The 15620-nt window shown below is 37.3% G+C and overlaps 1 protein-coding gene across 9 annotated transcripts in view; it reads right to left on the minus strand.

The window, feature by feature from the left end:
* The window catches only part of cyst (rho guanine nucleotide exchange factor 18 cysts), a 345308-nt gene that overhangs the window by 84906 nt on the left and 244782 nt on the right, over nucleotides 1–15620 (minus strand). For all 9 annotated transcript variants that reach the window (XM_081746656.1, XM_081746637.1, XM_081746623.1 and 6 more), the window contains one exon: nucleotides 10751–10863. In XM_081746656.1, coding sequence (XP_081602782.1) covers nucleotides 10751–10863 — 113 coding nt within the window. The remainder of the gene's footprint in view (nucleotides 1–10750; nucleotides 10864–15620) is intronic.

A 15620-nucleotide genomic window follows, 5' to 3' on the forward strand; every position in this document is an offset into this window, starting at 1 on the left:
ATATGTTCATTGCATACAGTTCCCGTCGCAATGTTCTCTCGCTGACAGGTTGGCCTGGGCCTGCAATCACGGACTGCAGTAATTCCTGGCGGGTTTGGAAGCGATTTCGATTCATAAGCCTGGCAGAGGATCTTTTCCGACCACAGTTCTGGCGTCGTGTTTCATGGCCACATGTGTTACACCACTGCTTGTAGACACGTTGAACAGTCCGCCGCGAAACACCAACAAATCGGACAACTTCCATCACTGTGTGGCCATGGGCACGGCCAAACACATTGCCCCTTTTTGCCACTCCGTCACGTCCGTGCTCTTCCCCATTCTTCCGCACACACACCGCTTCGATCGGTTCTGTGTCACTCCACAGTAATGCCCTCTGATCGCCTCGAGGCAGTGTATGTATATTTGGCCATGTGATTCGACCAATATGCCATCTGTACCTGTTTGCCGACGCAGCCTTGCTCTCGCGCGGGGGTGACTAATTTTTTGTCCGGATGCTTATATATATATAACTTTGTTTCATATCCTAAGAGGGAGGAGTGGGCTTAAAAGGGGAAAGATGGTTTAAAATTTATGTAAAAAAAAAAAAAAAATATATCTCATGAATTTCGCATGTTAGGAAGATGAAACTCGATATATAAAATCATTTCTAAAAGCAAGTTGACATAGACGTATCATTTACAATCTGGAAAAGGTATTGTGGGCGGTTGGAAAAGGTGAAATGGAAAAATAATTGAAAATGACCGATATTACGAGGGCGAGTCAAAAATTATCTACACTTTTGTCATAACTTTTCTTATAGTGTGCTTTGTCTTTTGTCTTCACATATTTTATTGTTATACTGTTGTGGTAATGCTGTGAAAGTGTGATCTTAATTCCTCCATTTTTCTTTCTTCTGTTGCAGATATATCATGGCTGCTCCATTAGAAGTTTGCACCGAAGAGGAACAACGAGCAGTGATCCGATTCCTCTGATCGGAGGGTGTCATAGGGTCAGACATTCATCGCAGAGACTATCATCGCAATATAGGAGAAGTGCACTATCATGTAAAACTGTGTTTTTGTGGCTCGAGTAGTTTAAAAGTGGTTGAACAAGTGTAACGCATGAAGAGGGACCAGGACAACCATCAACCTTCACTACAGATGACAACATCCAGCAAGCTCGAGCGATGGTTCTGGCGAATATGCGAATCACTATCGATGAGGTAGCAGCTGCTTTGAACATCAGTCATGGCTTTGCCCAACAAATCATCCACGACGAGCTCGGTTTTCATAAAGCCTGTGCACGGTGGGTACCAAGAAAGCTTACTGCAGAACACAAACCCACTCGTGTTAGGGTCTGTCAACGCTTTCTCACTCGCAACAACGAAGGTGATGCATTTTTAAGCAGAATAGTCACCGGCGATAAAACATGGGTTCATCACTGAGACAGAATCAAAGCGCTATAGTATGCAGTGGAAACACCCTGGATCTCCGACGAAGAAAAAAATTCAAGACTGAGCCATCCGCAGGAAAGGTTATGTTAACTGTGTTTTGGGACTTACAGGGGCTCATAATGGCAGAGTTCATGGAAAAGGAAAAGACGATCAACAGTGCGAGTTATAGTGAAATGTTGGAAAAGAACCTGAAGCCGGCAATTCGCAACAAACGCCGAGGTTTGTTGTAGAAGAAAGTTTTGTTGTTGCATGATAATGCACGGCCACACACGGCTCATTACACTATTGAAACCATCATCAAGCTGAAATTTGAGTTATTGGAACACCCTCGCTACAGCCCAGACCTAGCTCCATCTGACTTTCACTTGTTTGGGCCACTCAAGGATGCTTTGCGTGGTCGCCAATTTGCCTCAGATTTAGACGTGCAAAATGCGGTGCAAAAGTGGCTTCACGACCAACCGAAAACCTTTAATTTGGAAGGAATACGTAAGCTCGTCGACCGTTGGGCCAAGTGCATTGATAAGGAGGGAGATTACGTGAAAAAATGATGTGCATAGTATAACCCTAGCTTCATGTAAATAAACTGTAGAATAAAAAGTGTAGATAATTTTTGACTTGCCCTCGTAGTATTAAATCCATAGTTTTCGAGGACGCTACGCGAATTAGTGACAGTCCAAATGATATTTAACCCAAGTTTAGTCGGGAACGCATATGTCGTCTGGGCTGGGAATCGACAGGGGCAACGCCAAAGGCGTTGCTTGTGCTTATTTATTTTACTCAATTCTTTACTTTTGACAAGGGCAACGCCTAAGTCTCACGAGCTCCTCATGTCAGTAAGATGAAACTCGGTTTGTAAACTCGTTTTTGAAAACAAGTCAATTAAAAAACTACTATGTATATAAGGCACCCTTGGCACCAAGGGCAGTGGCAAGGCTGTGACGTAAAAATAATCCAGAACAACCAAAATTGGTATCGAATTCATTGGCGCTGAGGTGAATAGTTACCTATCCGATGCTATCCAAGTAAAAGTTCAGCTCCATCTGCATGGAGAATGAGGAGGAATGAAAATAAAACGTCTTTAATGACCGCGGTTAGTGAACCAATTCGGGGTCGCTACACTGATTGGTGCTTCCTAATGATACTTAATCCCAAGTTTAGCAAAGAACGTGTATGTCAGATGCCCCGGGAATTGATAGGGGCAATGCCTTGTCGTTATTTATACTACTAAGTTTCTTATGTTTTGACAGAGGAATTTTTTGGAAGTTTTCCTCATTTTTCTCTAAGTTTCTTGGGCGTCTAGGAGCACCCCAAACTGAAGAAACCCAGTGAAACTAGTTTTCACTAATTACAGCGCCATCTATCAGAATTAATAAAAATATTTTGAATAAATGTTACTTATTTTTCCAACAGAATCCGAATCTGACATAAAAAATAGGCTTCCATTTGAGTTTTCAAAGTTGCTCCTCAACACATTCTCAGAGGGGAGGGGGGTATTAACTTATTCCGAACATTTTCTTCCGTCTGATGCTTATTTTTACAGTAAAAATCTCTACAAAAATTCAGGTTGTTCGGACTTTTTTTACAATTGCTTTTTGTCTAATTTTTTTGGGCTTATCGTCGAATAATGAGACCCACATTGTATTGCCGATCATTAAGCCATCTTCTTTGGACCATTTCACTATTGGTAAATGGTTATAATGGGCGGTGAAAAGTCTGCCAATGAAAACATTCACAAAGCTGTCTTTTCATCATCTTCATTCCACGGATCGTACCCAACTGATACTGTTATCAAGTACAGGCTCCAGTGTAGTTAAAAATATATCTGTACATAACAGCGGTTAAATGCATTGTCCGGTAGAGCCAGTAAAGACTGACTACTTTTATCATGGGCAACCGTTCTCTAAATAAAAGTATCTAAGCTTTCAAGACCGAAAATTTCATCAGCTAGAACGAATTGATTAAATACAAAGAATATCAGAAAAAGGACGATTTTGTGTTACTGTTAGCCATACTGGATGTTGTGCTACAGTGTTATTGCAGGAGATATGTATGACACAGAAGGCAAGGCCGGATAACAAGGATTTCCAGCATCAGATGTGAAATATGGAACTGTCAGGATACACGAATATGTAGACACAACCTACACAAATTCCTGTATAATTTCTTCACTTGACTGAACTAAATCTCTCAATTTTCAAGCTATGGGTCTTCAAAACTGAGTTTTCACACTTTCGATACCTTATAGTTGAAGGTCTTTCGATCCATCTGAATTGCTATTTTTTTTCTTTCTTTCTTTCTTCCATGTAAAGAATCACTTATCAAAGTTTGTGTCCCCGTCCATGTCAAGTGTACCAAAAAAAAAAAAAAAAAAAAAAAAAAAAAAAAAAAAAAAAAAAATGGTTGTTTGACCATTTTAAAATCAAATGATTTTTTGTTTGTTTGTGGATTACAGAATCCGAAAATAATTTTGATTTTTTATCATATTCCGAACTCCAACAGCAGCCATTTTTGATTGACAACACGTGTAGATTCATATGTTTGTAGGTGTTTGCGTTAACCTATATTACTCAGAACTAGTGATCCCTAAGTTGATGAAACAAACACAATTTTATTCAGGAAAGAAAAGCCTATCTTATGTCCAGTGTTTACAAAGATAACCAAGAAACTTCTATCGCTTTTTCACCCACCATCTTCGAACATGTCATCTAAAACGTAAATGGAAGATCAAAAATAGTCCCCATCAGCATCTATGACCTTCTGCCAACAATCTAGAAGACCATGGATTCCATCGAGGCAGAACTTGATGGGCCGTAAAGTGAAGAAGGGATTAAGTGCATTTTGTACCTCTACTAGGGATTTGAACTGGCGTCCTCTAAGGTGATTTTCCAAAGAATGGAACAGGTGATAATCGGACGGTGCAATGTCCGGGGAGTATGGCGGATCCAAGTGTTTCCCATACCAAGACGTAGAATGGTGTCCTGGGTCATCGTGGCCACATGGGGCTTAGCGTGGTCCTGTAACAGGAGGACCGCTTTGCAATTCAGAAGTGCTGGTTCCAGAATTTTGTCTTTTTCTTGTATACGGCTCAACTGTTGACAATATACAGCTGTATTGATGCTCTGATGAGTTGGTAGCAGTTCCCGATGCACGAAGCCTCGAGCAGTCCACCAAACACACAAGAAGACTTTCTTCTGGTGCAGTGCTGATTTCAGCTGTTTTGGAACCGGTTCATGGGATGCTAACCAATGATGACGGCCCCGTGGAGCTTCGTACAGGACCCACTTCTCATATTTCAACATCCTGTCCAGAAATGGCTCCTTCCTCAGACGACACTGTAAAGAAACACAGGTGTCTGCTCGCGTTGACTTTGGTCCGGAGTCAAATAATGTAGTACCCATCGACCCAACTTGTACTGCTTCCCAAGTTGATGGAGATAACGCCGAATGGTTTCTCCACTCACACTGGACTGGAGTCCCAGTTCCTCACATGTCTGGCCACTGTTCGCCTCAATTGTTGCCTGAAGATCTTCATTTTGTACATGTGTTGGTCTTCCGGCACGTGGTGCGTCTTCGAGTGTTTCGTCATCGTCCTTAAACTTGTTAAACCACCGCTGCACTCTCCACGTAGTCACGACACCCTCACCAAAGGCCTGGTATACTTTCTGCCCCTCTGTAGTGGCGTTTGATCCCAGTTTGAACTCGTACAGCATACATGCTCTTATGACGCTCTGTGGAGATCCCATGTTTACTCTGTTCTTGCGCAAGTTCACGATGTAACTGAACTGCCACAAGCAGGTAGTATGTTGGATATATCCACACCAACAACTGACCTTCACCTTATCTCCATTCGCATTCATCTCACGGTGTGAGGGCCAATTGAACACAGACCTTCATAGAAAGCGACAGAACTTTCTTGGTTAACTTTATATTTAATGATACTTGTGTGCAAACTAGTCCAAATTCGTCTAGCAGTTGACATCGAAATTGACAAATTTGCAATGTTCGAAGCATACCACCTCAACAAGAAGTGTAATCTCAGGCTTAATTGTTTTGGAAGGGGGAGAGCTTAGTTACCTATGTACTATGTGATGAAACAAAAATAAGCATTTCTTTATAATTTACAATATTTCAAAAACGGAAATTTTCAATCAATCAAAATTCAGACATCCTGTATCTTCATCGAAACTAAGTTTAAAAATTAGAAATTTTGACAGATAAGTCTTCTATTGTGCAATATACTGCTGTATAAAGATTATGTTCGAGATTTATCCACAAGTCAAGTTACAGGACTTCAAAAATCACTAAAAAACATTGTTAGCTTAGGCCAGGAAGATGAAGATGGACAACCAAGTGCCGGAGTTGGACTGGGTTCATGATTTAATTATAGATTGCTGTTAAGTTTAAAATGAGGTTATTGTTTAAAAATAGATACATTAATTCAAATGTTTCAAGTATGGTAGGATTTTAATGTTGTGACTAATGTTAATATTTCTAAACGCCTAGTATCTTCTAAAACATATAATTACTTAGAATATGTTACAATTCGTATGAGTTTCAACCGTTTGTTTCACATTTCAACAATGGCGCAGCGGGTAGGATCACCAGTTGTTAAGTGCTCTTTGCATATTAATAGTGTTATACAACATTGGCAAGATCGATCTACAAAGATGTAACTTCAGAAACTAGTACTAAGCTCATAGTGAAAATGTAGTACCTGCATTTAAGCTCAATAAAAACACAAAATCATTCAACATCAGAACAATAAAATCCTTGATCGATTACTGGCACAAAGAGTTTTCATTGTTTTGTCGCTGTCAGAAAGAAACCTTACGTGCTTCACACTTCACAAAGTACAGAATATGAAATTCATTCCACTAGAAGAGCTGTACAACTTACACTTCACGCAACAGATTCTATCGTATGTATATATGATAATCAGTGGTGACTGGTAAAGGAGAATGATATTAGTGACAAACAAAGATGTGCATGTAACATTGTTATCCCACAGGATCAAACATTGCTTTTATGAAAAACGAGAAAGACCAGACTTGGAAGCCCATGAACAACATTCTAAGAAAACTAAATGCCTTACAACTTATATCTAATGGCAGAACATGTAACATTATTTCCACACCAAATGGAGAAATATGAAAATTTCTTAATGAATAAAAGTCACAGTAGAACCACGAACCGTATCCAAGAGTAAATAGTTGTAAATAATAGAACAATAATTTTGTTTGAACCACGACCCGTTTTTATTAGTGGTATCCTTCGTACAAACTGTTATAAAATAATGATTAAATAGGCCTGAGTTGTTTATACAACGGAACTTCTCTAATTCGAACCTAAAGGGAAAATGAAAAATTTTCTAATTATTAACAATTTCAAATTATTCACATTCATGTAACATTTACACCATATTAGCTACTTCATGCAACACAGGTACGTTTGAATGTAGTACGATATATTAGTTGAGATCATATTATCATTTAGTATTGATAAGCATAAAGCTTTGTTTTCCTCGTAACGTCCTGTAACTTGACTTGGGTCTATCTGTTAAAATTTCAGATTTTTAAACTTATCTCAACAAAGATAAAGGGTGTCTAAATTTTATTTTTTTTTTGAAAATTTCCGTTTTTGCAACATAGTAACTTGCAACGGAAGCAGCTGTCTGCGTTTATTTTTTGTTCTTCATACAGTACATTTAGGTAGCTACAAACTCCCAAACAATTAAACCTGAGATTACATCCCTTCTTGGGGTGATATACCTTCCAATATTGCAATTTCGATGTCAGCTGTTTAGATTAGGACTATTTTGCACACAGCTTTCATTAAATATGTGCTGGATAAATTACAGGCTGTTCTTTTCTGATTCACCAGGTCTGAGTAATATAGGATAATGCACACCTCAATAAATACAAGAATCAGTGCGAACAAAAATGATTACCATCGGAGCTGGTGAAACTATAATATTTTATATATATATATATATATATATATATTATTGGACCCTGTAATCATGTAGGAATCCATCCAGTATAACACTTTACTGAAATGGTTTATACTTATTATGCGTTGATAACTTTCCTTATTGTTTCATTCTATCTCATTTCTGTTGCTTTTGTTATTGAACAATACAATCTCCGGAACTAAAACGGAATAGCTTTAAACACAACGAGTATCTGGATAAGTTCTTCACCACTACTAACTCAACGTTTAAATTACATGGTAGCATGGTAATACATTTTTTTAAAAAAAAAGAAAAGAAAGAATGATATATTAATTCTGAACCAACATGCAATAAAACATTAATTATTCGTGCACCTAGTTTATAAATTTATTACATGAAATAAAACAAGAAGAAAGTATTAAACAACCAATGGAGAGGGGAGAACATATGAAGTCATGCTTATTTCTACTTAACTCTTAACATACATAATACATAGTAAATAGAAGTAAATCCTTCCAACAGTATACCTAAAATAATATACATATACGAACTACATCAATACATCAGAACCCACCAAAGGATCATGGGCAACCACCACGAAAACTAGTTGGTACATGCAGGAATATAAACATGCTGCATTCAATTTCTGCTCATTTTAATGAACCACTTACAACGGTTACATTCACTTCAGTGCAACATCAATGGTAACATTCCTAACAGCGGAAAACAACATTTCATAATTAAAACAGTTTTATGCTAAGAAGAGAAAACAGTGTTCTACTTGTCAATATAATTTATGACTTCATCTTATTATTACGTTAACTACGAGGACATTTCACTAAATACATTACAATACACATCTTTGGGCAGAGATCTGTCGATCTACAGGGAAACATCTTGATCGATTACACACAACGGGTATTAACAACAAAGTAAGTTCGAAATTATTACGGAATTTAACACAGTATTAACATGAAGAAGGAATCAGACTTTCTACACATTCAGATTATTATTTAATCATAATCATATTTTCTTACATTAACGTGCACTACATCGAAGGGAACTAGAAACTACTAACGAGAAATTGTAATAATTTATATCTATGCTATTTACGGAAGTTCAAATATCTGGAATATTTATTCAATTCCGAAGGAGTTAATAATTTATAATTTGATAACTGCCTCTTAAAGAAAACAAAACCCAAAAGGAATTGATCAAAATGATTTTAACTTCGAAAACCAGAAAAATCATATTTTTCTACAAAAGCAATCTGTGTCCGCCCTAGAAAGAAGGAAAGAAAGAGCTGAACTTGAATGAATAAAGAAGATTAAAGGTAGTTTTAACCTTTCCAAGACCAACCAGGTTCGATCAAATATATTAACTAATATGAAATATACATTATTGCAGGATAGATAGGGCTCTCTGTCAGTTCAGACCTCTGGACAAGTGTACCTTGACAACATGCTTTCGGAATGTATGGCTTCAAAGCAGCGTCATATACACCGCAACAATTTTAGAAGTCATCGTATATAAAACACTGTTTATGGTTTAAATTTCTTTCTCGGAGATAAGTATAATGGAGGTGTATTTGAGAACTGCTAGTCTTAATGAAAGAGTTCCAGCACGTGTTTCTGTACAGAAAACTTTTTACGAACAAGAAAATATTTTTAGAAACATGTCCATTACATACTATGAAACGTCATAAAACATGCTAATATTGCGTTTGATTTCCTTATGAAACACACTTTCGTGCTACTGATTGCTCATAAGCCTCTGTAAAGCAAGTTTCATCCGGTTAATTCAGTTTATAATATGAATTCCTTGAATTCTCAAAACGCTTGTCTTCTTTGTTTCTAATTAGACGCTCGCTTAAACATTTCATTCTCCAAATCTTTTTATAGACTTTGTGTTGGTTGTTTATTCAGCGTACATTTTACATTTAAATTTCATTCTGTTATTCATATAAACGAGAGTTAGAATTTGTTACTTTACAATATGAACCTTCCATTCGTATGCTCTAACATTAACTTGCAAAATTGTAATATTGCCTTCATAAGATGTCAGATTTTCCCCCGTTTTCAATTGTCAACACGCAAATGTCCAAGGCAATGTGCAATGGAGGGAAGAAAATTATCTGAAGCCCAAAAGAAATTCTGATAAAAATCAAAACCCACTTACGTATTTAGACGAGATTATTATTATTTTCTCTCTAATTGAGTAATTTCGCACGAATTATATTATATAGGAAACATATCTAACCCTCTCTTTTTAAAAATCCTTCTTTCTATCGATAGGCTAGTTAAGATATAATAATATTCACTCTGAGTAATTTAGTATATTCATCTACCTAGGTAGTGAGAAGATTATTTAAAAGTGTGACGCTACCTATAAAGGTAAAACACACTTCATTTTATATATATATTATGGTCTCATTTAATGCATAGCTAGTACTGTACTACCGATCTTCAAAATTTCACATTATATTAGCTATCATTACCTTCGCATGAAAACTATGAAATGTCCTCGTAGAACGAGTTGTGCCAATACTTATTTGGCACTAAATACACAATTCTCACGAGTGAAAGAATCTGCGTAAATTGGTTATTGCTGAACAAGTTAACGTGAAATCAAGAAATAAGTTTTATTTGTGGTACATTTACCATATGAAGATTTACTTAACAAGAAGGCAATTTATTCTAATTATGTTGGTGCTACGTAATATGCTCCCCTCCCCCCCCAAAAAATGTCTATGCAGCTTTCATTGTGGAAAAGCTATTATATTTTAAAAAATTAACAATTTGTTAATGATTAGATTAGTGTCAATAAATGCTGATATTTTTCTAATCAACTAAAATGTTTTATCAACAAAAAAGTAGTTCACTTTAATGCTATACAACTACACGTAAACTTAGACTATATCAATCTTCTCGTATCAACTTCATCTATTTACTTGTAAGAGGTATACTGAATGAAACATATTACAACGTAACTGAAGGAATAAATGGGAAACTGAGCAGTTAAAGATCTAATTCAACGAATTCTATAGGTAATCCTAAATTTTCATCATTTTTTTTTCTTCTTCTCACGGTAATAATGAAGGGAAATCGATAGAAAACAGTGAGCACAAACGTTTGAAACAAATCGGAACATGATTAGTTTAATGTGCATGTATAAATCCCTGTGTCCTTCAACTCTAAAAGTGTATTCTTCTAACAAATAATAAAAATTCTGTCTAGAAATTAAGATAACTGGAGAACAAAAATCACAGCTTTCATAAATCATTACATCAATTACTTTTAATAACTTAAGATGTGTTTCTTGAAACGCTAGACAACAAATATGATTTACTACTTAAAGGAAACAACATACCTGTTACTAGTTCCAGTTGAACCATGACCTTGAAGAGACCCAGATCCTCTCTTACCTCCAGGTAATTTATTTGTTGGGATGTGACTTGTGAGGCTGGACGGTTTCACTGTATTCTAAAAGCAAAATATACGAAACTTTTATGTAATAACAATCTTAAAATTTAAAAATATACTAATAAGGATTAACATAAGTTATATTTACTTGATACCTTGATATACAGTCACGTTCAAAAGTTGTGTTCCTCTCGTAAGATTTCTTTTGTCAATTACTTCTGAACGATTTAGATTATTCGAGTACGCCTTGCAATATTCGAGTATCCGTAATTTACTGAAACCTGTGCACGTATTGCCTTATTGACTTGTACGGTATTGAAGAAAGGAATATTTTTAAAGATAAACTACTTTTGAACATGATTATGAAATGCTCAATTGGTATGTAAAGATAATGTCGAAGCATGCATGCTTAAAGAACAAAAACTGATGATTTTTTTTTTAATATTTTTGATATTTAGAATATTTGTATTTTAATTCTTTCTTCTAGTGCTCAAAAAATGGAATCGATTCTGGTTTGCTCGCCCGTTCATTGGATCGATATTGCTCATTTACCAGTACGAAACGGGTTAACCCGTTAGGATTGTTTGATCCGTTAGACCTGGTGGATAGAATAGAATCTCTAAACCTAGTTAATACTTCAGATAAACGCAAACTAAAAGTGGGAAAAATTTACGATTTCCGGTTTCATCACTAATCGCCATAGGAGAAAAACAGTAATAAAAGGCAAGACGTTTCCTGATATGGATTCAGTAATATATTAATAGATTCCATTTCGACTTTATTGCAGCCGGAACTGCTAGTAGTAGGGATGGTGTAGCGAGAAGGTAAGACAACATATAATTTCGGCCGACAAATAGTTGTCTCAGTCTCGGTCTCGACTCGAGTCTAAAATCATCGTTTCGGTCTCGTATCTATCAACAAATGCTTGTCTTGATAATGTCAAAATATACTTGAAGGTAAAAACTTTTTTTTTTTTTTTTTTTTTTTGTATTCTTTGATGTCCGTGGTTTTCGCCCTTTTGCGTTCTTCCATCTTCTTGAGCATCGCTTCAGTTATCCATGGTTTTCTCGATGTTCTTTGTATCTTTCCAATGTTATTACGAAGTATACTGTCTAAATTTCAAGTTTTTAACTTAAGCAGTTTGATCTGGGCGTTGATTACTCAGTCAAGTCATTCAGTCAGGATTCCTTTTACATACTGGGTGTATGAAAAGTCCAGGGTTATGCGCCAACTCCGATATGGATATGAAAAATGGACAGAGAGGAAAGTTCTCGAGAATAGGTAGTTTCCAATCTAAAATTGTGTCTGTGTTTGTTTTTTCCTTATCGCACCAGCCGTTTGGACTCCACACTTATAAGGCACCCTACGTTAAACGAAAAAGCAAAATTGCCAGTTCAGCCAGTATCTTGGGTTCTCACTATGCGAACCATACAGTATTGTTGTGAAATGGATTTGGATGCTCTAGGTTCCCTTCAAATAACAATGTGGAAGTTGCCGTGCTATTTGTGCGAGTGCTTACGTTCCGTTCAAACAGCCTGCTGAACCAGAAATGTTTCTTTTTCATTTAACATAGTGCTGAGGATTATCTAAGGGTCCGTTGGTGTCAACCCACGGAATCATCGTGAATTTTATACAAAAATTACTGATGAAGTCTGAAGCTCTGTGAGCTCTCTTGTAACTTTTTTTCTAATTTTCTCTGCACAATGAACACAGGTACATTATGCAGACTTCCTTCTTAACCAATTTCCACAATCTCTACATTTTACAACTATTCCTCATTCTTTCCTGTCACTGCGCCTTTCTGCCTGTATTTTGCTTTCCTGTTTATCAGTTTTTGAGAAATATAATGGATTGTTGATGTATGAGTATGAACTTCCTGATTGCTTTGTAAGAGGAAGATAAACACCTGGACACTGTGGTTTTCCATAATTTTGGTCTATCGTCAGAAGCTTTCATTTTGCTTTTCTGCAACATACTGAGTCTGCTGGGTTCGATGAAGTTTAAGGAGGTTTAAGGAAGATGCGTGTACCTTAGGTTCACAACTTTCATACACAACACCCGATACGACATCTAGCTTAGTCATAATCGTGGGAGGTGTTACATCAAGTGTCAGTTTCATATTTGGAGTTGGAAGAAACCGAAACGGGATCCGGAAAAGTTCCCGAGAACAAAACTAGCGACCAGAGAGAAGAAAAGGATTTGGAGAATCAGATTTCGACGGATTTACATCAGCTCATCGACCAGCGAGATAATGGATCTTCATCTGCTAAGCAGGATAAAGTACCAAACAGACATTTGGGAACTCTTAAGTTAAACACTCTGAAAGCACATTCCCTATTTGATTCACATCTCTACACGGTATACGGACAAAATCTCGCGGCCGAAACATCGCCGCCCAAAATCTCGCCGGCCAAAACCTCGCGGGACAAAATCTCGCCGGGCCAAAACCTCGCGTGGCCAAAACCTCGCCGCCCAAAACCTCGCGTGGCCAAAACCTCGCCGCCCAAAACCTCGCGTGGCCAAAATCTCGCCGGGCCAAAACCTCGCGTGGCCAAAACCTCGCCGCCCAAAACCTCGCGTGGCCAAAACCTCGCCGCCCAAAACCTCGCGGGACAAAATCTCGCCGGGCCAAAACCTCGCCGCCCAAAATCTCGCCGGGACAAAACCTCGCCGCGAATGAAACTTTTCTTTAAAATTTACCCAATGTGTTTCCTAATATGCAATTCCACGTTACAAATAATAATAATAATAATAATAATAATAATAATAATAATAATAATAATAATAATAAGATACAAAACATCGTGTGCGTGGGCTTTCTCGGGTTATTCCCGTTTCCTCCCACTTTCTTTATTCGATCATTTCCTTCATCCTGGTCATCTACGTCTCCTTTAACCTATAGGACATAATGAAGGGACGTCGTAAAAACTCATATATTATTTCATACTTTCATAAATATTATTAGATTTTTGTTAAAATTTTAAGTTTTTGGATGTTCCAAAGTTCACGAAACCAACCCCGTTAGTTGTCATTACTTTTCTTATGCAGACTTTCTTTCCCTATAACCAGTTTAAAAACATCCTGTCGCCCTACCTTCACATTGAAATCCTCTAATACAGAAATAGAATTTTCATATGGTATCGCGGGACTTGGTCAAATACCCGTGATACTTCTTCTGAAACAGCGTCTTTTATACCGTCATCCTTATCATCTGTTCGAACATTTACATTTTGGTCAGGCGAGATTTTGGGTATGGCGATATTTTGGGGCGCGAGGTTTTGGCCCGGCGAGATTTTGGCCCGCGAGGTTTTGGCCCCGCGAGATTTTGGCCCGCGAGGTTTTGGACGGCGAGGTTTTGGCCAGGCGGGGTTTTGGCCTGGCGAGATTTTGTCCGGCGAGGTTTTGGGCGGCGAGGTTTTGGCCAGGCGAGGTTTCGGCCTGGCGAGATTTTGGGCCGCGAGGTTTTGGGAGGCGAGGTTTTGGCCAGGCGAGGTTTTGGTCCGCGAGGTTGTCGCCGCGAGGTTCTGGCCGCGAGATTTTGTACCCAAACCCTCTACACCTTAACCTTTTAGTCTGCAGTACCTACTTCAAAAGTCTAAGTGTTCACGTTTCATTTAAAATTTTGTAACAACAAATTATATCACCTAGTTAAATTCTGCGTAACTTTTGGCTTATGGCTATTAAGCCTGTTAAATCTCTAAGTAAATGACGTTTTATGATCGATTCATTTTGTGCATAACTGCTTTAGCTTTAAATTTATAACCACTTAGGAAACGTTTCAATAGGATGCCTTACTAATGTGGAGTCAAACGACTGGTGCAATTGAAAAAATTCCACCATTTAGATTAAAGGCCACCCATTTCCAACAAATTTTCATTCTTATCTTAAAAAAATCATAGAGTAGGGCTATAGTTCCAGGTTTTTAATGCATCTAGTATAGAGATTAGACCAGATGCATTCTAAGTCTAACTACCATATCAATTCAGATTAAAAATAAAACAGATTGAGAATATCCAGGTCATCGTATTACGGCTATAACCTTCATCCGCTCGCGCACTGCCAATTCATTTCCACTCGCGCTGACGGCAATTTGGCCGTCATCGATTATTCATATTTTTCAGCATTGTGCATGATGCAAAGTGTATGTTTTGGAGTAATTAGGTTTAGTAAATTAAGACAAATTATTTACCAAAAATATACATTTACATTAAATTATAACACTTCTAAGTATGAATGAACACACAGTGAAGCAACAGAATCTAACCTAATCATCATTCATGTCAGTGAGCTCATTGTGATATTGCTGACATTTATTGCAAGCAGCAGTAATGATTGAGTGCTTTTTGCACATGTTTTTCCACAATCTGTACATTCAAGGCTGGTTCTAAGTTAATCAACCATAGAACTGGTCACTGCTCTCGTTCTAAGATTGCTGGCATGTATTTCAAGCAGTAGTAGTTGAATGCTTTCTGGAAACGTTTTTACCACAATCATTACATTCAAGGCGAGTTCTGTTGTTTTCTCTTAACCCGCAGAGGTAGCAAATACCTCTTCGGACTGGTTAGACTGGTTCATCATCGGTAATTTGCTTTCTGTATTGTGCCAAGAGCAGCAGCAAATTTTTTTGCAAAGTTGAAATTTTAGAACGAGTTTTCAGGTTTTCATTTATTAGTTCTAATGCTAACTTGTACAGATAGGGTCTTCTTGTATTATTTTTGATGTTAGGGCAGTTAAAAATGAAACAGCGGATGAAAAATACTGAAACTTTTACATACATTTTTATGTAAATGAGAAAAAAATTCACATTTTTACTCGTG

The sequence above is a fragment of the Thermobia domestica genome, chromosome 2 (genome assembly GCF_964235325.1).
Source record: "Thermobia domestica chromosome 2, izTheDome1.hap1.1, whole genome shotgun sequence".
Classification (NCBI taxonomy): Eukaryota; Metazoa; Arthropoda; class Insecta; order Zygentoma; family Lepismatidae; genus Thermobia; species Thermobia domestica.